Source organism: Cynara cardunculus, assembly GCF_001531365.2.
Source record: "Cynara cardunculus var. scolymus isolate 2C chromosome LG 5, CcrdV1, whole genome shotgun sequence".
NCBI lineage: Eukaryota > Viridiplantae > Streptophyta > Magnoliopsida > Asterales > Asteraceae > Cynara > Cynara cardunculus.
The window spans coordinates 6,124,585-6,150,584 of record NC_037532.1 but is presented as its reverse complement, the minus strand read 5'-3'; the positions used below and the strand labels follow the sequence as shown (position 1 = coordinate 6,150,584).

Below are 26,000 nucleotides of genomic sequence, written 5' to 3'. Positions count from 1 at the left end.
GCGACATAAGTTTGAGTTCCACCGTGTTTCGATTGCACAACCACCTGCAGTTACTGGTTTGGGTTAAATCTCCATGATCTTTTTGGTTTTCTTTAGTTTTGGCAATTGATTCTTTGACTTCAAAAACACGTCAACTTAAATTAAGGGTTTGAAAGTACCAAGTCAAACCAAGTTTTTTGCCTTTATTTCTGGTCAAAGTAAAGCATACATCGTGAGATGGAAGTGCAGCCAATACCACCATGCCAAAAAGATGTTCGACCAAATGCCTCAAAGAGAGTAAGCTTCTATAGTTTTTTCCAGGATTTTTGTAAATAAACATGGAGTTCTTAAGCTCAGAGGTAGCAACTACCATATTTTTGTCATGTGGGTTCTTTCTACAGTATCATACATAATATAGTCATTCATTTGTCGATAAAGCTCGGATATCATATAATATAGTCATTCATTAGGCAATACAGTGCGACACCATCAAAAAGTAGGATATACGATAGTCATTCAAACATCTTCAAGATCGACTCCAGTTGAGGCAGAAAGGATGCATACCAAAGCAAATCAAGCCAGCTCTGTATATCGCAAGCAAAGAGGTAAGACCAGGGTAGGATGCAAAGACTGTTTCTATGAAGACTCCCGGCTTGCAAAACAAAATTTGAAAGAAACAAACAAACAAGCATGCTACAGTAGTTAGTGTATGCAAAAAAGCAAAACAGTACGATCAACAGAAAATGCATCAGGACAGATATGAAGGAAATAGGTTGAACAAATAAGGAAGCAGTATCCTGTACAATTTCAACTCAGGCAAGTTCACTACACGCCCTAAACTTGTTCGAAAAATCTGGACCACAAGTAATATAGTTGCCAATTGCCTTCCACTTTGCGACATGAGTATAGCCATTTATTGGTAATATGGCGGATTGCACAACGATTTCTTAACCTTCACTACTAGACTACTATGGTGATCTTTTACCTATAACAGCATGCTTCGGTTATATATCGAGGGCAAAAGGGTAAATTGGCATTGTTAAGCACGTGGGTAGCGTGAGCGCCCTTTCTTCCTTAAGAACTCGGGAATTTCTACCGAGCTGCCTTCTGTGAAAGTTGGTGACCGTCGGTTGATTCCAGCCACATCTGCCTGCACTGCCTGCATTTTCACCAAATATACGATGCAATTAAGTCATTTCCAATTTAGTAAATCAAACCAAACATACTCGGTATATCCAACCCCAAGGTAGAGTCATAGAGATGTTTCCTAGAAGACCCCGGCTTGCGAAAAGGGCAAGTAAAACAAATAGAGAACACAACTGAAAGCCACATATTAGGGGGAAAAGGGTTCTTTCCAATGTAATAAACCAAACAAATGGCGTATATCCAACTTGAAGGTAGGGTCTAGGAGGTAGGATGTATGCAGACCTTACCTCCGTACCAGAGAGAGAGGTTTTGGCTTAGAGAAAGAGTAAGTAAAACAAGTAGAAAGCACAATTGAAAGCCCACATATTAGAGAAAAAGGGTTCTTTCTAATTTAGTGAAATTCCTAAACCAACCTCTTTGAAAAAGATTCGAGTTTTGGAGGGAAGAGTGGAAACAAGATTCCCCAAAAAGAGAAGCTGAAATCGGTTTAATTTACAGGTGAGAATAGTACCTGGAGCGGCAGGCCATCGCTTTCTTCCTGTCGCTTGAATCCAGTTGCTATTAGGGTGATACTAACCTGAATAACCAAAAAATAAAAACACGTAGATGTCAACCTGAGTTTTTCAAATAGATTTCACTCCCTAAAGATCAGGATCGGTGCCATCCGGGTTAAGCAACAGAGTAAACTTACTTGACCACTTATCGATGGGTCAATGACCGCTCCAAAGATTAAGTTCGCAGTGGGGTCCACAAGATCGTATATGACCTCAGCTGCAGTATTTACCTGCAACGTTCCATTTGAACTAGATCAGTATGGAAGTTAAAGGGGAAGAATCTTTAATATCAGATTTGATACAAATTACTTAAATTTACAGTTTAACAAATGCAAGCCAAGTAGTATGCCATTTGTCCCATGAAAATTTTAATGTTTGACCTTAAAAAATCTTCACGGAAACAGCTGCTTTAAATTATTAATTTCCCCATGTTCTCTGTTAGTTACTTTATCTTCAAATATCGAACGGACTACTTACAATAATATTGATGCAAATCTTTTAGAAGATGTCAATAATTACATTAAGAAGACGAGGGGGTAACAATATATTTGACAATACAAAATTTCATATCTAAAAAAACGCAGTTTTAAAAAGGGGGCTTAAAACAGGGGTATACGCCACCCTTTGAAGTGTCCCCATCACACCAGTCCCACGGTCTTCATGAGGCAGGTGGGTGATGCCCGGATTTGAACCCGAGACCTCATTTATGGATTTCCCACTTTTTATTATGTGATTTAAGCATAATAATAAAGAGATCAAATGGATGGAAAACTGATCAACACACGTTGAGTAGTATCGGTTGAAAAACTGAAACGTTAGAAATCAGTTATTTTCTTTCTTAATTACTTGTCATTTGTGGTTTTAAGGCAATAAATCACTTGCAAATGTGAGTAGTTTTTTTTTTTCTTTTCTGCAGGAACGTCATGTTAAAGGCTTAGCATTAGCATAGCAAGTACGGAAGCCGGGCGTTCTTGCAGAATGAGTGAGAGATTTGCATTACATTTACAACTCCACACACTACCCTTGTGCCTTTGGGACACATGATTTACCTCCTCATAATGACTACGGGACCAATATAGTGGGGTTGCTCCAAAGGGTGGCATCATACACAGAAGAAACAAAGAAGAGAGAGAGAGAGAGAGACCTCGAGCAATGTTAAATCAGGACCACCAGTTATATTCCAAACGATTCCAGTTGCCCTCTCAATTCCAAGGTCTAGCAAAGGTGATTGAATCGCATTCAATGCAGCATCTCTTGCCCTGGTCTTACCTGTAAAGAAATGGGTACATCAATTGAGTTTAAAGAAGTTCCGAAACAGGAGCATGTAAAAGAAAATTAGTCAAATGGGTAAAAAGACAAAAATGCCCCTCACTTAATGGAATTTTCAACAGTGTTGGTGTCAGAAACCACTTTCAAAGCAAAATGCATAAATGCATACCACGGTGACTATATCTGGACTTATTCAAGCACAGGGACGGTTTTTGCAAAACGCAAAGACCTCATCTACCGCATCAACAGGTAATCCCGCATCTGAGGTCTTCTGGTCTCTGGTAAGCCCACAGGGACCAAAAGTGGAGTTTACTCTTATTTAATAGTTGCATTCCAAATCAGTCAGGACCAACATTTTGGAATGGAGAGTAAAAAACATCAAAATTCATGACATCTTAGAACATTATTTTTAAACATGGGAAGGAAATGTACCACAAATTAAGGTTCTCTTTCACCTCATTTTGGGTAGATTTTTCAAAAAGAAAAATCCATGATTTATGCCTTTTGTATTCATAATCATGATATGGAGGTGGTGGTGTATGAAATTGTCATTATAGCATCTCTTTTTCATTCCCGCAAGCTTTAATTGGCCCCGCAGTCGGTGGAGTCATCTTACAAGGATAAAATGAAGATACAATTTCACATGCATTACTATATGAGTGTCAATCCCACATCGGCTAGACATAGACTATCAAACATGTATACATGTAGGAATTTCCCTCCCTCGATAAGGGTTTTTTAAGAGAGATTCAAAGAGGTTCCACATATTCTAACATGGTATGAGACCCGGAATCTAGCACCTAGGGACTCGACACACTCAAATTACTCTTTCGAGAGATTAGGCCAATAACTATATCTACATCAATCCATATCCATGAAAATGGAATTTGGTTCCAAAGGATGAATCGGATATGGACAGTTCCAACAAGATTTCATTCTTTTGCCTTCATTCTTAGGGACACCATTCAGCCTCCCTTTAAGGGGGCGTGTTGGATTCCCACATCGGCTAGACACGGACCATTAAAGGGTGTAGGTGTGAGTGTACATATATATGTAGGAACCCTCTCCTCTCTAAAAGGGCTCTTTTACGCTGTGTACTCGAGTCAATTTTTAGGAAGGAAAGGGAGGGGGAGGGAAGAAAAAATCTCGTGTTCTCAAGTTTTTTAGAGAAAAATGAAAGGAAAATGAGACTGATTTTCCTCCCAAAACTTTCCTTTCTCTCCCGCTCGAGAACATGAAACTTTATTTTCTTTCCTTCCTTTTCCTTTCTTTCCATTCGCTCTTAAAAACACAAATATAAAACTTCACTTTCTCTTCTTTTACTTTCTTTTTTCCTAATATTCGAGAACACAACATTAGAGAGAGATTCAAAGAGGATCCACATATCCTAACATGGTATTAGAGTCGGGGTCTAGCACCAAGGGACTCGTCACACTCTTTTACCTTCGTTCTTGGGAGCACCATCCAACCTCCATCTGAGGGAGCGTTTGAGTCACATATTGGCTAGACATGGACCATTAAACCTGTATGTGTGTGTGTGTGCGCGCGCGTGTGTGTAGGAACCCCCCCCCCCYCCTCTATAAGGGCTCTTTTAGAGAGAGATTCAAACAGGTTCAATATATCCTAACAATGCCGATGGAAGAAGACAAGAACTCATGAGATTCGGCTCCTAGCCCAAGTTCATCTTCCTAAAGGCCACCACATTGTTTGGTAAAGATACACAGATAATGGGATTAATTAAAAATAAAGCAAAATGAACAAGCAATCTGTTTAATAATATAGTGTTTTCTACTTACCTGTTCCAGTTCCTATTCCCATTAACGATGAGCCTGCATTTGCCATAATGGCTCGAACATCAGCAAAATCCACGTTAACCAAACCTGGTATCTGCAAATGTTTAAAGTAACTCATATTTTCGAGTTATTTTGTTCCTTTTTTGAGGTTAGACACAAAAAGCATGCACTTGAACATTGAGAAACTTGTTTGCTTTAAGAGAAAAGTGTTTGCTTGTTGAATTATAGATGAAGGTTTTCACAGAAACAGTAAGACTACTCTTTGAAATAAAGGACAGGCCTGGGCCACTTTGGTTTGTTTGCTTGTTGATTTCTCATCATATTTATATAAGCTATAGATATGAATCAAAGGCCAAAATTGAATATAGAATACCATAAAAATTAACTTTTTACCATTCACTCTTGAATCTCATACCGTAATTATATCTGAGATACCACGAACACCTTGTCGGAGAATATCATCAGCTAGATTAAAAGCTTCTGTTACAGGGGTAGATGGGGAAATAGCAGTCAATAACTTGTCATTCGGGATGACAATCAGAGTGTCGACGTTTTCTCTCAAAGATGCAATTCCTTCTTGTGCTTGAACTGCTCTTCGCCGACCCTCAAAAGAGAAAGGTGTTGTCACGATACCAACAGTCAATATACCCATTGACTTTGCAACCCCTGCAATCACAGGGGCTGCACCGGTACCTGTTCCTCCACCCATTCCAGCCTGCACACAAATATTTGAAGCTAAGTGAAGCTAATATGACGGTTTTAACTCAAAAGGATCGATACTAATCCATCTTAACTCAAGATCAAGTACTAATTGATTTTGAAAAGTGCATAAGGTGTAAGCAAATTCCTGAAAAAAACTGTTTGCATTGAAACCCATTTTTGTTCTTCGTAGTTCGTATTAATTGAAATGTTTCCTTTACAAAAGATCTTTATGATATTGATTTTGGTCAACATGATTCACTTTAATCTGAAAACTAAGATGTCGTTCGTTTATACCATTTTCCTCCATTCCCCCTTCGGTAGGTGTCACATCAAGTAACACAAACAATCGCGTCTTCATTTTTCCTCACATCATAAATAATTGGCCACAAAATGTAATGATAGAATGAATATGGCCCAATTTAAACATTTCATAGCCTAATCATGAATGGTTAGGTTGTCGTATTAAACAGTCATCAAAGGGCAAGATGCATCAAAATGTAACAAAGTTTGCTTTAGTTTTTGTTTAGTGTAACAATAATTTTTTTCTCAATTAGTGTAACAATTAACAAACTTTCAATTCTTCATACTTCGTACCTATTTTACCTATAAACGGGTCATTAGCTTACGTGGTTTTGGATGATTCTGATGCTGAGATTTTTCCAACTAATCAAGAATTACAATATAACTTGACAATTTGGCATCTACATAACCAATAGTTACAAGATCTACCAGTTAGCGGTAAAAATAGGTACATAATAGAGACACTTGTTACACTAATTGAGGGGAAAAGTTACTGTTACACTAAATAAGAACTACGACAAAATTCGTAGCATTTTGATGCATTTTGGTCACAGTTAATGCTTTGTTCGTCACACATATCTTACATTTTAGCAAGTGGCATTCAGAAAGTAGAATCAAACTTTGGAAATTATGCACCAATAGATAAAAGGAAAGAACTTACAGTCACAAAGACCATATCTGAACCATAAAGAGCTTCTTCAATGGATTGTGTGCTTTCTTTAGCAGCATTCATACCAACATCAGGGTTACCACCAGCACCAAGTCCCCGGGTCAACTCTTCCCCAATTTGCAATCGCTGCTGGGGAAAAACAGGCGACATTCTCATGGCTTGAACATCTGTGTTAACAATCCAAAACTCGACACCCTTCATTGCATTCTCAATCATACGATTGACCGCATTTGACCCACCTCCTCCAACACCAATGACTTTAATCTTGGCCTCGTTGTAATTACTAGCGATCGCCGAATCTCTCAAATTATCAGTAATTATTCGACCTGACCCATTTTCCTGTGGACTAATCACGGCGTTGTTTCCCTGGCCTCTAAGCAGATAAACTTCAGGGCAGAGATTGAGAAACGAGTCTTTGTTATTGAACTGATTGATGCTGTGAGAATTTGCTGAACATCTTATTTGGTGGGCATATGAAGCAATGTCATGCTTTCTATCATTTGATTTCAAGAAACCCGCTCTTCCCATGTGATTCTCCATTGGAACTCTTCTTCGGAAAACAGTGAGAACCCCCTTTGAATCTCGAGTTTCTAAAGGCATTGACAGTTGCGATATACATGTTGCCATAATGGCTTTAAATCCAGAAATAATCAGCACTATAGAGTAAACGAGTCTGCTGTATGTCGAAAAGCAAAGGAAATTTGCCTACGAAGACCTGTTTCTTAGAAAACACAAAATAACAAGCCGAGTTATCTTCAATCTTCAGAAATCTGTTTAATAAGTCCTGGATAAAATGTGGCATTACGATTGGTAGTGAAAAATGAATGAATAAAGAGCAAATTCACGAGTTAAAATTTAAAAAGCCTGAATAACCAGAGAAAATCAAAAGGCACAAATACGAACCCCTAAAGTTTATAGAATTGCAGCAAAAATTAAACCAAATTGGACAAGCAATACAAAATGCGTGTCTAGGAAGGAAACCGAGATCCAAATAACAGCTTAAGCAGAAGAAATCCAAATGTGGCATTACTAACAGTAGTAAAAATTGAATCAGATAACAGCAAAACTGAAAGTCCAAATAACATTGTAAAATAAGAACCCCTTAAACATATTGAATCGAAGCAGATATTCAACAAAAATGGTGAAGTGTTGAAATGTGTACAAATTGATAGCGGAAAGAACAAACCTGAGAGGATTCAGGAAGAGAAAAATCGCGGCTGCATTTAAGGTTGCAGCAAATTTCATCAGAGAAGAAAAAGGGGTCAAAAAAGTGGGGTTTAATAGCATTTCAAGTAGCTTTCATACTCAAAGAGATCGTCTTGAATGAGCTTTCGTTAACTGTAGTGTGTGTTTTGACACTTTTGGAAATGAAACAGAAACCACAAACCATGATTGGGTGGGATCGAGCTTGGAAGTTAAAACCACATTTTTTACAAAACCCTTATCGTGGCCTTTACCACATTTTTTACAAAACCCTTGTCGTGGCCTTTGTTTGCTTTTTTAGACCACCTTAACGGGAAAAAAACATTATCAGGTGGTATTACCTTATCAGATGAATATGGTAGGAACTAAAAATCTTATCTGATAAGAGAGAGACAAGGACTGAGAGTCTTATCCGGTAAATGAGAACGATAACTCTTACTATGGTAAACGTTTACCGGGTAAATTGTTGCATACAATGCTGTTTTGGTGGACTAAAGTCTTACCCGGTAAGTAAGTGATGGTGTTAAATTTTACCGGTAAACGCTTACCAAGTAAGTGTTTGGTAAACGGTCCTAGGGTAGTTTTTGATTGCTTATTTAAAGTGTTTATTAATTTATTTATAATGTGGTAAGAAGTTTTTAGTGTTTGGATTAGAAAAAAAAAATGTTTATACCGGTTTGGCACCAGTGATAAGAAGTTTCTAATAATTTATTTTCTTTTAACTTATTAACTTATTCCGATGTGGTACCGGTGACAATGAATTTTTAGTGTTTAGACGAGAAAAGAAAAAGGTATCTCATCTATTTTATCAACTTATTGGGTGTGGTACCGTGATAAGCTAATACAAACACTTTTTATAAAACTTCAGTTTGTCACCGTATAAATTGATAAACACTTTTATTTATAAAAAAAAAACATAAGTTGTTTTAAATAAGCAATCCCAACACCTCTTACATTTGGGGATTTTATATTAAAATAATATATTCTATTAATAAATTAAATATTAAAATTGAGATAACTGTATTTAAATTTGGGGATTTTACGTTGACTCTTATTCTCACATGATTCTCTGTCTTCGAGTTCTTTTCAAATTACATTGTAAACATCTTTGAAAAATTACATATAGTTGTTAAAGTGAAAAAGGTAAAATTTGGTCAATGGTTAAAAGCTCATTTTTCTTAAGTTATGTTTTAATCTAAATTTGCCAGTTATCACGAAATTAACTCAATAAATAGATTTTAGAAGAAATCGATCCTTTTAAACCTAGAGAATCGTAACCGTTCTTATATTAAGTGTGAAAATAACTTTTCATTATATGGAAATGGTTGCTGGAAATAATTAGTGGGTAGTTATAAAAGTATAGTTGCAAGACTGATGGAAAATTCCCATCGACTGATATACCATAAGTGGGAAACCATCGGCATATAACTTATCAATGGATAACTATTAGGAGCCGTTCACCAAATGTTTACTCTAGGTAAGCGCTTACCAAGTAACATTATCTCACCGCATGAATATGGTAAAGACCAAGAATCTTACCCGGTAAGAGCGAGACAAAGACCAAGAGTCTTACCCGGTAAGTGAAGACGACAACTCTTACCACGGTAAGCGCTTACCGGGTAAATTATTGCATACGATGTCGTTTTGGTAGACTAAAATCTTACCCGGTTAGTAATAAGAGTGTTAAATTTTACCGGTAAGCACTTACCGGGTTAGTGTTTGGTAAACGGCCCCTTAGTTGATAACCCATTAGTTAGTACTTTGTAGCATATCAGTTGGTAGTTTCAACAACTCATTTTCATCCGCACCAAGGGCGCCAGCCCTAGAACCCTTGACGCTCACCATATGGCGTCATTCAACGATCTCGGGTTCAAGTTAGTTTAAACAAGCGTACATTGAACAATTCATAGTTTAACTAGCAACCCTATATTATTTTATGGATCCAATTACATAAATCAAACAATGATTTCACTAAAATCGTCAATAAATAGATCGATAAAAATATCATTTTTTTAGTTTTAATGGAAAAGGTTGAATAAAAGTGAGGTGATTTGTCGACTTTTTGTCGTTTTATTTATGGATAACATGATGTTTAAAAAATAGTAAGTGTTAATCAAAAGGTTCTTTAAACACAGCTTTAGTCGATCAATTTTAATTTGAATTCTAGTTAAATAACAAAATAATTAAATATATATATTTTCAACCATAAATAAACGAATATTGAGAGTTCAATCCTAATTCAACTACGATATGAACAGGTAACTTGTATTTTTTTTTTTCAAATAACATTGTACATGTAATATTAAAATACAAATATAGTAATTATGTCATAATGATTATTAAACCATTATGTGGATTAAAATAAGATTATTTTGACAATAAAATATGTGTATATATAAGTGTGTATATTTATAATATATTATTAAGCATGTTGTTAGTCCCGAAAGGAAAGGCAATAAACAGAAAGTAATTGTAGAAGGGGGGGTTGAATACAATTACACATACTTTTTTCAACTTTTTAATTCTTATTGATTTATATCAAGAATTAATACACACAAAAATACAAAAGATTGTTGCTGAAGATAGGAAAGGAAAACCTAACCTAAACAATCTTACAAGGAGAAGAACTTTCAAGAACAACACAGAGAGTTATTGAAAGGAAATGAAGAACACTAAGAATTTCTTCGCACACAGGAGAGCAAGGGAGTAGAAGAGAATAGCCGATTGCTTTTAGAGTGCACTAAGTAATCTTGCAAAAGCCAGTTGTTTGCATTGGAGATGCACACTGCCTTTTTATACTACCTTCAGCATTTAATGCATGGGGACACTTGTCACTTGAGGATAAGAAGGCAGAGTTTGACTTTACCAATGTTGATATCTCATTTTCATCGTACACAGCATGCATACAACACAGTTCATGTAGAGACAAACTTTGAAGAAATATGGTCAGTCTGTAGGAAGATCTCATTTGGATGGATGTGTAGCTTCAAGCAGCTACATACAAATCTTCGGTCCATGGAGATTTTCAATCTTTGGTCCATGATCTTCAATCTTGAGTCCATGAAGATTTTTCAATCTTCAGTCCATGATCTTCAATCTTGAGTCCATGAAGATTTTTCAATCTTCGATCCATGATCTTCAATCTCAAGTCCATGAAGATTTTCAATCTTCGGTCTATGAAGATCTTCCTTCAATCGGCTTGTAGCTTCAAAATATTTTCAATATGCATTTCAGCTACTTCGGAGTCTTGGTGTGTATAATAGACAGTTGATCTACAGCACCGCATCGGTGACCTTCTGTCTTCACATCGGCTAGTCTTCGATTTTGCCAATGGCTTAAGTATGTACCAAGACACCAATGTACAAAGAACCAATAACTACTAAGTGTTGTTAAGGTAGATGAACAGATCAGTGGGTCATCACCAAATCAGTAGGTGACCCAACACATGTTCAATGGTTAATGTTGAAAATCAAGAGGTACATTTCTCTATGCATTATGTACAAGATTTAAAGCCCATTTTCAGTTCCCATCCAACCATTTCCTCCATCTTCCTCAAAACTGCCCTAAAATCTCTCCATCACCCTCTCCTCCAACTTGATCGTCCTCCGGTTGTTACGTATGACCCACAATTCAGACTCCATGTTCTTCATGTACCACATGCATTTGTTTGAAACACAACAAGATGTGGTGGTTGGTTTCTATCCTGGTTTAGCCTCTTGTTTACGAACTTAAAGATTCAAACTTCTGGGTCATATGAATTGATCCAATAAATAGCCTTTTTGATTATCGATTCATCTTAATCTCAACCACAAACACAAGTAAATAAATTTGTTAAGGAATATATGTTTCAGCGATAACAATTAACAAGAAGCATCAAGAACGCCGACTAACATTGGTCCATTGATTCGATGCAAATGCAAGCATTTCATTCACACTTTTGATGGCATTTGTGTTGTGCTGATCATGGAAGTAAGTTGCATTTAGTAGTTGTGGCATGGGAAGCTACTGGTGCTTGAAGAAGTGGAAGGGCACCACCAAAAAGAGGGAAGTCCGAATAAAGATCCTCTTCACCTCCCTGTCCCACATTGATGTTTACTCATGCGCATCAAAGTAATCTATTAGCTTTATACTATGCCTTTGTTAATTGTTTCGTGTTTGACACTGATCTTTGTCGAAATTAATCGTTATTTCTATGAGCTTTTCAGGGTCAGAATCCATTGTTTCCTCGAATTTTAGAACATGAGGAGTTCTTGTATAAAATTGAAACTTCAGCTGAGAGACCATGTTCTCCTTGTTTTCACTGGAGAATGCAGACAATGTGCTCACTGTAAGTTCGAAGAGAGCAACATGTGCGACCTCATGAGGATAATCACCAAGTAAGGAGTCATGATTCACGATCTGAAATCATGATTTTGGATCAAAGGCTAACCCATTTTTCATTTCTTTGGAACTTCATATTTTAGCAAATACACCATGGTTCACATTGGATCCCTTGCACCATGGTTCACATTGGATCCCTTGCCAAAATCAACCCTCTTGCACCTTTACAAGTTTGCGTCCTCTGTTGTGGAATCTCCACAGGTCAGACCAAATCACATTCAAACACTTTTCGTTGCATTTATGTCAAGTTTCTTGAATCTTGATCACATTATTTTGGGTGTTTTCAAGTCTATATGTTTTTCTGGATGTTGCAAAGTCGAAAAATGCTCACAGTCGTCATTTTTGAATCGGAATTTGTAAGACTTAATGTGAGTTATGTAAAATTGTAGCTATGATAACATTTTAACATATACAATAACAATGATGTTAATGATTCCTTTGTTGCTAAAGGTGCAAGAATTGTTAGTGGTTCAAGGAACATTGGAGGGTGATAGTTTCATCCATGAGGTGGCACTCTAAGCCAAGAACATTGCACCATCCTCTTTTTTGGTGGGCCCCATTATTTAGAATAATAATTAAACTTTGTCAAAAAATCAAAATAAAATTATTATCAAATAGTTGATTATTTTCTATACCTAACTTTTTTAATTTTCTTAATTACTTAATTTTAGATTGATTTTACTTTCATGATTGAACTTTATTGTTTTGTTTTTATTATAGTAATGATATTTAGTGAAATTATTGTAATTTAATCAATTTTGAAAACAATTATATCTAACATCAAACTGTATTTAATGTAAATTTAAAACATCTTGACAGTTCATTTATGAATATAAATCTCAATTTACTTATCTATATTATCTTATAAATCAGATTTTTCAAAAGTCTTAAAAACAATATTTGATGCATAAAGTACTATACATTCATGCACAAAGTCTTAAAAGTCTTAAAAACAACTCATAATGCATTAAGTACTATTACTTTATGCATCTGGCGGTTGTTTGTTTATCTCTTAATAGTTTTATTAAGAGGCAACATTTGAATCGTTAAGAGGTGAATCTTGTTTGACAAAAAAAAAGTTTGCCTTTTAATGGTTATAAAATCTTCTGAATGATTTTGTATCCTGAATCTCCCTTAACCATTAAGAGCCCTAATTTCATTGTACACAATTACCAAACAATTATATTTCATTTTGCACTATATCATGAGAGTCTCTTAATGATTCTGACCACTTGATCATTTTGCGCCAAACATTTAGCAATTGCCAAACAACCCTTTAGTCTTAAAATCTCTTAATTTACAATTAAAATAACATATAGTACAAGTTACCAATGCACATTATTAATTTTTTTTTCATGTTCCCAAGATACTTTTGACACATTTCAGTCATGTCTTCACTTTCTCATCCCTCAAGGTGAGATTCAAATTGATATTCATTATGAGTTGTTAAAAGTATCTCATTCATCTCTCATTCAATTGCTCTACAACTCTCAGACTCGTTCTCTTGATTCTTTGCTCTTGGTGTAAATCGAACACATTTGTGGAGTCGTTTAAATATGTTGGATTTTAAATATATTGGATTCTAAACTGTCATATAATTTTTTTTATCGATAAACTATAATTGGAACCATAACTCTTATTTATTCAAATTGTATTAATATGTAAAGACCAAATGTAATTTATATTATCGTTAAATCTTCTCTAATAAAACCAATGAAACTTCAAAATCGTTAGAATTCACGGCTCTCCGCCGCATTACACGAGTATACAACTAGTTTTCAAAAGATATAAATTTCTTGTTATTTTTTTTCGTTATAAATAAAATCAAATGTAAATGATTTGAATTTTTTTATTGACACGAAAAAATAAACGAGTTTTATTTATGATGTCATTAAAAGTTTTACGATTATCGAATATGATTTGTAAAATGAAAGAATTTATAATATTCATGAAATATAACAGAAAAATAACACAATTTTACTAAACGTGGACGACATGTAGAATTTTATGACCGTTGCTTTTAGGAATTTAGAGTGAAGAATTATATTAATGATTAAAAAAAATTATTTTATTTTTATTTAAAACAAAATTTATATCATACACCATAATGAAAAAATGGGTACACAGCAAAAGCTTAAAAAACCCATCCGTATACGACGACCCCCTACGCTCTCACTCACTCCCAATTAGGCTTTGTGGTTCTCTGTGTATCGCGTGCTTCGATTCTTCATCTACTTTCCCCTCTCGTTGATTCATCAACCACTGTAAGTATCTTATTTCAGTTTCTCGATTGATTCTTGATTCTTGTAGATCTCTTTTTTGTTTCCATTTTTTGATTGGAGATCCCTAATTTTATGCTTTGCACGACCGTATCTGTAATCGTATGTTGTTCTGTGTTTATTGCTTTTATCTGATTGATGATACAATTCATGTTTGTGTTATGATGATGCTATATGTGTCTTGCAGCTTTACCTGAGCTCCACCCAATGAAATTAAGTTGCGGATTTATGTGTTCAATAAGAGCTGTTTTTTTGGATTTAATGTAGTATTTTAGATGTTTGTTAGTGTTTTTTTGATCGATTGGTTGAATTTTTGTTAAATCGATGGCGGAGATACACCAATGGATAGGGTGTTATGGATTCGATTTGGGAAAACTGCTAGTTGGTTTTCTTTTTTCCGAATCTCATTTATAGTTTAGAATGAGTTTAGGTTTCTTTCTGCTATTGTTTTTTTATTGTATAGTTTTGGGCTATAGGTTTCCTGAAAATCTTTACTAATAGGAATGTGCAGCATATGAAGTTGACAATTGGCCTAGGAATTAGGATTAAAAATATCCGTGCCCTTGCTATAGTTTTTCTGTAGCAAATATGTAAAGAAGGCATATTCAGGTTAAAAAAGTGTGTGGAGTTCAGGTTTATTTTAAATAGCGAAACTTGTATTTTTGTAAGGCACACAAAAATATATGTATGTACATATTTGTGCATATATATGTATATCTATATGTGTGTATGCCTTTATTTGAAGACAAGCTTAGAAATATTAGTGGTAAGGTTGCAGCAACTTGGCTTGTTCTAGAGACAAAACATGTGGGTGCATAATGCATGTATAAATCTTAGAATTGACAGTCATCTTATTTGTAATTGTGTTTGATGATGATCATATCGTGTTTCCTCGTTTAGGAAACCATGAGTGATGAAGGAGAAAAGACTTGTCCACTTTGTGCTGAAGAGATGGATCTAACAGATCAGCAGCTGAAGCCTTGCAAGTGTGGTTATGAGGTGTGGAACTTTTGTTTTTTTAATTTGTGCTAGTTGTTAGAAAGTTACTTTCTTTATCTTCTCAATGTGGCGCTTTAATTCTTATGGGTGGCGTTATACTTCAAATTGATTGGCATGTGGAAGCTAGTACTTGTTCTCAATATACTTGATGTTGAACGATTGTCAATCAATAGCCATGTTGTTATCTAATTTTACTGCTGAACAACGAATCCCCCATATATTGTTGTATCTTTGAAATCCACAGTTAGCAACTTAATTGGGATAAAAAATCCTTATTTCCACTTGTTAGCCTGTTATTTTGGTAGATGCTTTACTCCATATTATCATAATGCTGGATTTGGAAATTGCATTTGTTGAAATCATCTTCCTCTTCTGTTGGGATCCTTGGTGGATGGCATGGCCATGTATAGACACTCTAACCCACCAGGTAATTGCAATTCTGGAAAAAACTTGGAAGTTGGAAGAAGTGTCATAAGTATGCCTCTTCGGTGAGAGACTGATCATACATTCCTAAGCAACAATAGCCACTTCATGTGCAAAACATTCTCAGTTCTCACCCTGAGCTCCTGACAGTCTTTCACGGTGCTCTTTGAGTGATGCGTCTAGGCCATGGATCTCTTGTGATGACCCATGTTGTTGGATCATTATATTGTTCTGTAACTTTTCTGTGGACTCATATTTGGACTAAAAGTATGAAAAGGAAGTTATTATGATTTTTTTATTGTCTTCTTAGCAGAAATGATAAACTGTGTGTTTTTAGTTTTCAGATCAGTTGATTGCTATCAAATTCCCTTCTATTTGTATCTCATAATTATTTGCTGGTATATTTTTATTATTGTACGATGGTTGCATGGTTTGTGCAACTTATTGTAGCCTTGATGAACCATTATATCGACAGATCTGTGTCTGGTGCTGGCACCACATAATGGATATGGCTGAGAAGGATAACACCGAAGGGCGGTGCCCAGCATGTCGTACCCCTTATAACAAGGAAAAGATTGTGGGGACAGCTTCAAAATGTGAAAGGTTTGACTCTGTATGATATGCTGTATCAAAGCTTGTTATTTTTCATTTATTGTTCTTACTGTTTTCCTTAACTTCTCTATAATGCCATCAGATTGGTTACTGGAATGAGTGTAGAGAAGAAACAAAAGTCACAGAAGGGGAAAATTAAATCTTCCGAAGGAAGAAAGCAGCTTGGCAGTGTGAGGGTTATTCAGCGTAATCTTGTCTACATTGTAGGGCTACCTCTAAATTTAGCAGATGAAGATGTATGTATTCTCTTTCTTGATTGCTTGCATGCTCTTCCCTCAGATATTTCATCTTTATTTCATTTGGATTTTCAACCTAATCTCTGTTTTATAATCATATAATCAGCTTCTGCAGCAGAAAGAATATTTTGGTCAGTATGGGAAGGTACTAAAAGTGTCTATATCACGGACAGCAGCTGGTGCTATTCAGCAATTCGCTAACAGTACTTGTAGTGTGTAAGTTCAAGTGTTATTGGTTATATGGACAATTGAAATTGATATTGTTTGGTTTTCTTGAGTGATCGCTTGTAATTCTTCATTGCAATATTAAAAGTAGTTTCTATATACATAAAAATTATAGTTTTATACCAATTTGTGAATCAAATATACTCTTCATCCTACAGATTAGTACGGGCAGATTAGATTTGTCACATCTGCACTTGGTGCACAGTTTGCTCTAGGGTAGGAACAGAGTGAATGCAGAGCAGACACTGTAGCATGGGCATGTGTAGCTGAATTTGAAATCTGGCATGTATACCAAAAAATATCTCAACTCTCATATCCAAAATGTTAAACCCTTTTCTTTAGAAGATGGAAGCTAACAGAGATGAACAAACCAAAAGTTTGCTTTTCGGTAAAATACAGAATAACAAACCAAAAGACTTGTGAAATACATAAAGATGCTCTATGTTTCACACACATATACCAAGCATAGGTTTTTGAAGGCTAAATGGTTTAGTTTCTGTGTCTCTAGACGGCCCATACGGTTGGCAACAATCCTTTACAGAAGTGTTTCTTTTTCTGAAAATGTCCGGACAGGGTTTGTTGGTGAACTATATTTCAGTCGTTGTGATTTGCTATAAATGATATAACACCATCTGTCCTAAGAAATAGTTCACTTTGTTTTATTTTTGCAAAGAAGTCTAAATTCCGAACCCTAACATATAGATGTATTGAAGTTCTTAAACTACCCTAACTACTATAAAGTTGGATGAAGTTTCATCAATCATTTAATCAAATGTAAAGTTGTTCAGAGTTCAGACTAAAGTGGACACCTTTTTTAGATGGAGGTAGTAGTAGATATTAATAATATAATATGTTATCAAATATGAAGTTGGGAACATATGGCGAATTTCATATGCAGGCACAATTTGGATATCCAATATAATTTCAGATGTTGGGTATTTTTATATATGGGTATGTATGACTATATCTGCATAAGAGGCTGTAGTTGTGGATCTTATACATGTTGAACCTGATAAAGTTATACCTGTGTCAATTGGATATGCATTTCCGTTTATAGCTGTAGTTTGCTTTTATTCCTGACCAACTTCTCCATTCCTGATGTTCGCATTGTCCAGATATATTACTTACTCCAAGGAGGAAGAAGCAGTCCGTAGTATACAGTCAGCACATGGCTTTGTTTTGGAGGGTAGACCTTTGAGGTTGGAAGACTATCACGTGAGCAATATGTTTCTTCTTCTCTTACTTTACATGACAGCAAGTGGGGTTCTGTTGCAGGGCCTGCTTTGGGACCACAAAGTACTGTCATGCATGGCTGAGGAATGCGGTATGATAAATAAAATGACTTGATGGCAATTCAGTTTATTGCTTTACTCCTCAACATGGTATATTATAATATTCATTGGGTGTTGAGCATTTTCATTTTGTTTGATCCAGCCTTGCACCAATGCTGATTGTTTGTACTTGCACGAGTTTGGACCGCAAGAAGATAGCTTCACTAAAGATGAAATAATATCAGCATATACAAGGTATTTTCATTTTGTTATTGCATGATACCTACAAATTGTTGATTTATCCATGTTTCCAAATTTCTTAGAATTGTCTGGAAAGAATATTCATGAAGCATTTGGCTAGTCCTTTGAGATACCAATTAAGTCACATGGAACAACTAGCAGCTCTTAGTTCAGTGGGAACTATCTGCAAGTCTTTGAAAGGTGTATGGATGTCTTTAGGTTGCTTGCTTGTTCAAGTATGGCTATGGTTGTGAGGACATTCTATAGTTAAGTCAGTTTTTCTAGATGGGAGATGGTTATGAGGACATTAACTTGGTTGGTCATTGGTGTTCTGGAAGACATAAGGGAGAGGTAAATCCTGACACATCCTTTCCCCATTGACTACAAACAATTTCTTCCAAGGTAATGATAGATAATGAAGGCTTTTAAATGATTACGTCTATTTATGTTTGTTGTTCAAAAAATCTGAAAGAAGTGATATTTATAGACTTTGTTGGGGAAGTTTTTATAGATCGAGCCACATCTTTCCTTTGATTTCTTTCATTTCCTTTCTTATTCTAACGAGCTACTTATCTTTCCTCTTATATGAGCTAGTTCTCTCTTCTCAGCCCACTTTTGCAACATTTGAAGAGATTCTAGCATATGTGCTACTTACCTAGCTGATTAGCTCTTCGAAAACATGACACCCCTTTTATTGTTCAACCTTCATAACCTAATACGTGTCCTACCACTTCTCGTGTGAAACATTAGTATTTACTTTGTGGCAAGCAAATATCAAGTGCTCTAGTATCTAGACAGTGATGTTGTTTCAAAAAGGTTATTTCTATCTGTGAGAAATGCAGAGGTAGGGTTATATTGCAAGCTATCTAAAGGTGTTGGTTTTCCACTTTTCCGTTGTGATGACAAATAAATCTGATCCTTTTACAAATTTAAAATTCCTTCCTAGATTAGATAGTATCAAGGTGTTTGGTTGCAGATTACCACTTGATTGATGATGCAAGCATGAAGTTTGATGTACGGCTTATAATGAGATTCATGTTTTTCTTTCCCTTGAAATGCTATATATGGGTCCTAATTAGCCTTCAAAGGTGTTCAAGAGGGAAACTGCAGGCTTTCAGATAGTTTCTGAACCATCTAAGCTGTCTTGATGAAGGAAGCTCTCATTTTAAATGTTATATATGGAGGGCTTCCATGTATATTTATGTGTATATTTATATAAGGATTAGTGAAAGAGTTATTCAAGGATTATGTGGTTGATGCTTCTAAAAGGATTTAAGGATTATGGGTCTCGAGATACATTTCACTTATTTTGTTAGTTGGAATTCTGTGTTGGTTTATTGCCCCCCCAAATTAACTTACATAGTGGTTTTAAAGGAATAGAGTTCAGCAAATTACTGGTGCTACGACTGACATGCAACGGCGCTCAGGAAATCTTTTACCTCCTCCAGCTGATGACCACTCTAATAACAGCACTTCTCCATGGGCCAAACCTATTAGTAAAAGTACCACCAATGTAAGATATTCTGTGTTGACCTTTTTGTTCTTTGGTTTTATGTTTCTGCAAAATCTAATATTTTCTTTTAACCTAAGACCTTGATTGATTGAATTTTTTCTGTTTGATATGTAAGCCTTCTGTTTCATCTTGTAGTGAGATTAAGCATGCTTAGGACCTCTAAACTGAGGATGATGGTTTTAAGAGACCATTTTACACTTCAATTTATCATGATGAACTTTTCAGATTGAATGTTTTCTTCTTTTATTGCATGTAATTATTAATGGTTTAATGCTGTTGTTATGGTGAGTAATGTTTTGCGAATGATGGTCATTGGAGCTATAGATCGATATCGATTTCACTGATGACTTTTGTCATTTATGACTAGCAGAATCCAGCAAACGGCATGAAAGTTTCCCCACCAAATAGCAGTTCTGGGAGATCAGTAGCTCTTCCTGCAGCAGCCTCATGGTAAAGTCCTTGTGCTCACATTTATATTCATATTATATAGGGTAAATTGCATGAAAATGCAAGGTACTTTGGTCCGCATTCTATTTTGTATAACGTACTTTCTAAACCTTCATTTTGGTACCTTATATGTGACATCTCTGAACACTTAGGTTCCCGGTTTACATTCGAGAATGCATGTTAAGTGCAACATATTGGTCCGATTTCTATTTTGTGTAACATAATGTGGCCTAAATGTTTGAAAATGCAACTTCCTTTGGTCCGATTCCTATTTTGTATAACGTAATGTGGCCTAAATGTTTGAGATATTGGTACCAAAATGAAGGTTTTGAAAGTACGTTACACAAAATAGAAATCAGACCAGAGTACGTTGTATTTTCATACAATTTGTCTATTATATATCTACTGACTTTGATGTGCTACAGGGGAACACGTGCTTCAAATAGCCAGCCTATTGTGGCAAATGTAGCAAATTTCAAAGGACAATCTAAGCAACAAGCCGACCCGTGCAGTACTACACTTTCATTTTCGTCAGCAGTAGTGAGTCCGTTATCTCATGGAGATGAGATAATAAAGAAGCATAGTGAAGAAATCCACACTTTCCAAGAAGTTAATCCAGGGTCTATGAAAAAAGTTGTGGGCACGGACCACAGAAGAACGCTGTCTGAGACAGTTGTTACCTCTCAACTTCCTTCTTCCTCGACCTCAAGCAGCCAGCTTTATACAACTTCACCAAAGGAGAAAAACATATCTGGTAATGTGGTACCTGATTTCTCCAGTTCTTCAGAGATTTCCAGGCATTATTCAAATCCTGTTCTCGACAAGGACCTAAATCTTGCTGATGAAGGAAGGATTCACAACCTATCTAGCATTGATAAGAATCAAAGATTACAACTTTGTGAGTCAGAGCAATTTGCAGAATCTTTGGTGCCAAATGAAGCAGAAATCCCTGCCAAACTCACCATGGATGATTCTATTAGAAAAGAACAATCTGATTTAGTATCAAATTTGCAAAAGAAAATAGCACAAGTTGCAATTAGTGAAGCGGAAGAAGATTTGCTGTCTTTCAATGACCAGAGGCTAAGGGATACAGAAGTTGTTACACAAACAGGCTATATACAGAATCTGCCTCATTTTTCTTCTCAACATACACATTTCTCGTCTAATGGCAGTCTAGACCCTCCAGTGGATCAAAATCTTGAGAAGGCTCCCCAACATGCATTTAATGGATACTCATCTACTTTAGTTGGTAATTCTTCTGTAGACATATCTAATGGGCATTCTAGCTTCCATGGTACAGAAGGGGGTAGAAGGCAAATGGGAATGTTTGAAGAAGCAACACCAGCAAAAGGGGCCCACAGTAGTGCCTTAGATTTAGGAGAAAGCAGTATAATATCTAATATTTTGTCGATGGAGTTTGACCCTTGGGATGAATCCTTAACTTCACCTCAGAACTTGGCTAAATTTTTAGGTGGAAGTGATAAACAACCTGAATCTCATAGAGTTTTAAGTTCAAGGAAAACACAGAACAGCAACCAGTCACGGTTCGCATTTGCAAGACAGGATGAATGCACAGATCAAGGATCCAGTTATGCACCGAATTTAAGTGATTTTGGGAGAGGTCTTGAACATAAGAATTTCGGCCCTGGTTTTGGCGGAAACAATAGTAGTTATTATGACGACAAGCGAAGTAATGGCAACGGTTTCTCTTCTTTTAGCTATGAGGACTCTGATAATTTTGCCACCAATTATTCTCCTATGTCCGAAAATAAGATTTCAGGTATGTTCTGGCCACTTATGATTCAGATTTTTGTGTTTGTAAAAAAATTAGCAAAGAGATTCTTTTCTAAACCCTAAAATTATTTTTATGCGCCGTTGGGTATGAGTATGGTTCTCATAGGCAATTCTTCTAATTTGGCCAATGTGAACAGGTTCAAGATCACAGGTATCTGCTCCTCCTGGTTTTTCGGGGCCGAACAGAGCTCCACCTCCAGGCTTTACTTCTCACGAGAGGATGGAACAAACTTTTGATAATCTATCTGGTTAGTTGCTCAATTGCTTTATTTCCTGTTCATGTTTATTCATGGAACATGCCACTCTACTCCTTGGGGTAGAGGTTGTACATCCCCGTCCCCCATCTCCGGGATAAACTGGGATGGTTTGGCTTGATTTTATCATCATTCTGAATCAACCATTCAGCATATTTATCAAAAAATTATATTAATTGGTGCTTAATCTAGACTGAGGGGTAAAATAGTTATTTATGTCATTCTGCAGAACAAACAAACGTCACTTTAGTTTAATCCATACAAGGGCTTAATGAAAAACACCCAAACAGCCCCTAAACATGTCGGACTCACTTCCTAATTGACTTGTTATATTAATCAACTTATTTTTCAGGGAACCATATGTTCAACACTTCCCCAATTTTGAGAAAAGCACATCAAGCATCAGCCCCTGTAAATATTGGTGGTGTTAGTGATTTCGAGTTTATGGATCCTGCAATTTTGGCAGTTGGTGGTAGAGTCCCTAGTGGACTTACTAGCCCTAGCTTTGACATGAAATCAAACTTCCATCCGCAGCCGAATTCTTTTGAAAATGATGTTAGACTTCAACTTCTGATGCAAAGATCCTTTTCTCAGCAAAGCCCTAGATTTACTGAACTAGGAGATGGTTATCCTCAGCACACCGATTCTTATGGAATTCCTTCACGGATTGTTGAACAACCTCTGTCAAATAATCTTTCCCCTTATCAGCAGACCGATTTCCACCAGCCAAGGAGTTCCCTCATGTCTAATGGTCACTGGAATGGTTGGAATGAAGTTCAGGGTGGAAATGATATCGCAATTGCAGAGCTCCTCAGAAACGAGAGACTGGGATTCAACAGATATTATTCAGGTCACGAGGATACAAAATTCCAGCTGCCGACTTCAGGTGATCTGTATAACAGAACATATGGAATCTGATTCTGCCGTTTGGTATTTATGAGCTTGTTGGAACTAGAAGGATCACTTCAAATGGAGGTTTGCACCCCAGAAATGGCATGATTGACTCTTGATTGGTGAAGGATTGAACCCTCTGAAACAGGGATTCCTGAAACCAGCACAGGTGAGGCTTAAATTGTTTACTATTCTTGTTTTCTGAATCTTTTTTTTTCCGCAAACCAGGGGTCTCCGCTGAAACCTCTTTGTTTATTTCGAACAAAGGTAAGGTCTGCGAACATCAATACATTAAGATCGGGTTTATAGGACCAGTAATGTCTGAAATGCCCTAATAGATTGCTTTATAGGACTTGTATCCTATGTAAAACTATTACAATAAGTTTACGGGGGAACTTTTGGGTGTCTAAACATGTTTTTTAGGTCAATTTTTGAAATAAAATGTCCTAAATACTAGTGTCGTATTAAAAGATTGTTCATAAGACACTTCTCAATGTCGTCTTAATAGGCCACTGTATTCAAACTTGTTAAGATGCCTAAAAGCGTTTATGAAGCAGTATGTTAGGACATTTAGGGGCCGTTTACCAAACGCTTATCCGGGTAAGTGCTTATCAAGTCACGTTGCCTCACCGGATGAATATGGTAAGGACCAAGAATCTTACCCGGTAAGAGCGAAACAATGACCAAGAATCTTACCCGGTAAGTGGGGGCGACGGTTCTTACCACGGTAAGCACTTACCGGGTAAATTGTTGCATACGATGTTGTTTTGATGGACTAAAACCTTACCCGGTAAGTAAATAATATTGTTATATTTTACTGGTAAGCACTTACCGGGTAAGTGTTTGGTAAACGAAACCCAATTTTGTTGTAGTGCATCTTTAACTCCAGATTAGATATTCCGGGTCGGTTTATCTGCAGGTTGTGAAAAGTTGTATATTTTTTCTGTTAGCAGGCGGAGCAAGTTATGAGATGGAGGATCCTGTTTCAAAACTCGAGTGGATATGTTGTTGATACGAGCGTGAGAATTCCAGGCAATTAATCCTTGTGGTCTTTCTAGCCTCTACCGTGAAAATGATCTGCAGCTGCATCGTTGAAAAGGGTTTTTTTTCTTTTCTTTTCCTCTTTTCTTAAAATTAAATTGTTTGTTGTGTGATTGCGCAAATACAACGATTGATGATAATTTTATACAACTTCAAATTTAAGGCAACTTTTAAAGTTAACGCAAAAAACTTCCAAAGATTGATTTTTATGACAATTGCGTGCATCTTTCTGCTGCAACAATGCATTGGGTTACATTTAAATGCTTCAGTATATGCATCTTATGGTGCTTACTTTCATGAAAATACTTCCAATTTTTGCAATTATTTCCCATTACGAGTAATCGAATTTGTATACCCGAAACGGGGGCATTGAATTTTCTATGGAAGTTGTAATGTTGCAACTGTGTTTTAGCTGTTCATAAAAACTTGTATTTGGGAAGTTACGTGCACATTGGTCTGGATTGGATAATGACCAGATTGTGTGTGTATTTCCAAAGCAGATTTTTTTAAAGCAGAGGCAATGAAGCGGTAGACTAAGGGATCGTTTACTTGAATGCTTACTCGGTAAGCGCTTATCGTTAGAAGTCAATACTATAACTTATTTTATAAGGTAAGATTGTATTACATCAAAATAGTATCATATGCAACAATTTACCTGGAAGCACTTACTCGGGTAAGAGTCGTCACTCTTACTTACCGAGTAAGACTCTCCATCATCTTTATCATTGTTCTTACCGGGTAAGATTTTGACTCTTTCTATGTTCATTCGGTAAAGAAAATTATCCGGTAAGCACTTACCAAGTAAGCGTTTAGTAAAAATGCGCACTTATGTGTTAATATTCGACTCAAACATATCAACATCTTTAATGTATGATTTGACCTGAATTTAATGTAAATAGATGTATATATACAGCACCATCTTCTTTAAAAAGAGTGGGCTAAATAGATCAATGCACCCCTCTATAAATTTTTCTTCACACACATCAACATCAAGACATAGGTGGTATTTGTTTTTTAAGAAATATCGAAGTTTGAATTCTTATTTCACTTTGATTGATGAGAGGTGGTACTGAAATCTGAAATTTATCAATAAGACTGCTTGTTTTTGTAAAATAATAAATGTCTGTACATGTATAATCGTCTATTTTATCCCTTCAAATTTTATACCGTTGAATTTATAAAACCATCATTACATTTTCAATTAAATTGTACTACAATCCATTTTTAACACATTCATAAAAATACTACCATCCATTTTAATACATTAAAAAATTCAACTAAAATACATCAATCGATTCAAACACAATAGAAAACATAAACAAAATTTCATAACAACCAAAATCAATCTTATACAAGTCTCCAAAAAACATTGATGCTTTTATTTGTCCACCTTACGCTTACACCCTCATCCATCACTAATTACCACACGGAAAAGAATCAACGTTTAAAAACATTCAAGTAATTGCAAATAAGAATCACATCATGGAATAAACATCAACTTCAAACAGTAGAAAATAAATATTCAAAACTTTCATATGTAATTGTGTTTAAAAATGCAAAAGCAAGCATGTATTGCTAGTGCTGGTGCATTAGCATTAACTAGAAACGTACTCGCGCAATGCAGCGAGATACATCATGATTTTAATATTTCATTTTATTCTTTATCTCAGTCGATGTTATAATATGGTTTTATGTGATTTTGAGAAAACGATGATGTTTTTATTTTTGAATAAAATATATGTTTGAAGATATCATAAAAATTTGACAAAAACATATCGA

At 35.8% G+C, this 26,000-nt stretch overlaps 2 protein-coding genes across 6 annotated transcripts; one reads left to right on the top strand and one right to left on the bottom strand.

Moving 5' to 3' along the window:
- Positions 1 to 739: 739 nt before the first annotated feature.
- LOC112512617 (cell division protein FtsZ homolog 2-2, chloroplastic-like) lies at positions 740 to 7,117 on the bottom strand. The gene is made up of 7 exons (XM_025118670.1): positions 6,405 to 7,117; positions 5,157 to 5,456; positions 4,745 to 4,835; positions 2,824 to 2,948; positions 1,817 to 1,909; positions 1,637 to 1,702; positions 740 to 1,138 (listed from the first exon to the last, which is right to left on the bottom strand). Exons 1-7 carry the CDS (start codon positions 7,038 to 7,040, stop codon positions 1,019 to 1,021), a joined length of 1,431 nt encoding a protein of 476 aa, XP_024974438.1. The 5' UTR covers positions 7,041 to 7,117; the 3' UTR covers positions 740 to 1,018.
- A 7,002-nt stretch (positions 7,118 to 14,119) lies between these two features.
- Positions 14,120 to 24,434, top strand: LOC112512373. Of its 5 annotated transcripts, none has more exons than XM_025118303.1 (14): positions 14,120 to 14,260; positions 15,176 to 15,274; positions 16,173 to 16,300; positions 16,392 to 16,545; positions 16,652 to 16,761; positions 17,886 to 17,969; positions 18,046 to 18,094; positions 18,205 to 18,296; positions 19,662 to 19,794; positions 20,165 to 20,244; positions 20,667 to 22,021; positions 22,173 to 22,283; positions 22,642 to 23,349; positions 24,134 to 24,434. In XM_025118303.1, the coding sequence occupies exons 2-13, from the start codon at positions 15,182 to 15,184 to the stop codon at positions 23,205 to 23,207; spliced, it is 2,955 nt and encodes a 984-aa protein (XP_024974071.1). In that variant the 5' UTR covers positions 14,120 to 14,260; positions 15,176 to 15,181; the 3' UTR covers positions 23,208 to 23,349; positions 24,134 to 24,434. The 5 variants fall into 5 exon arrangements, with proteins under 5 accessions (XP_024974071.1, XP_024974070.1, XP_024974069.1 ...); XM_025118302.1 differs by having other exon boundaries at positions 20,162 to 20,244; XM_025118301.1 differs by having other exon boundaries at positions 19,656 to 19,794.
- Positions 24,435 to 26,000: the final 1,566 nt, after the last annotated feature.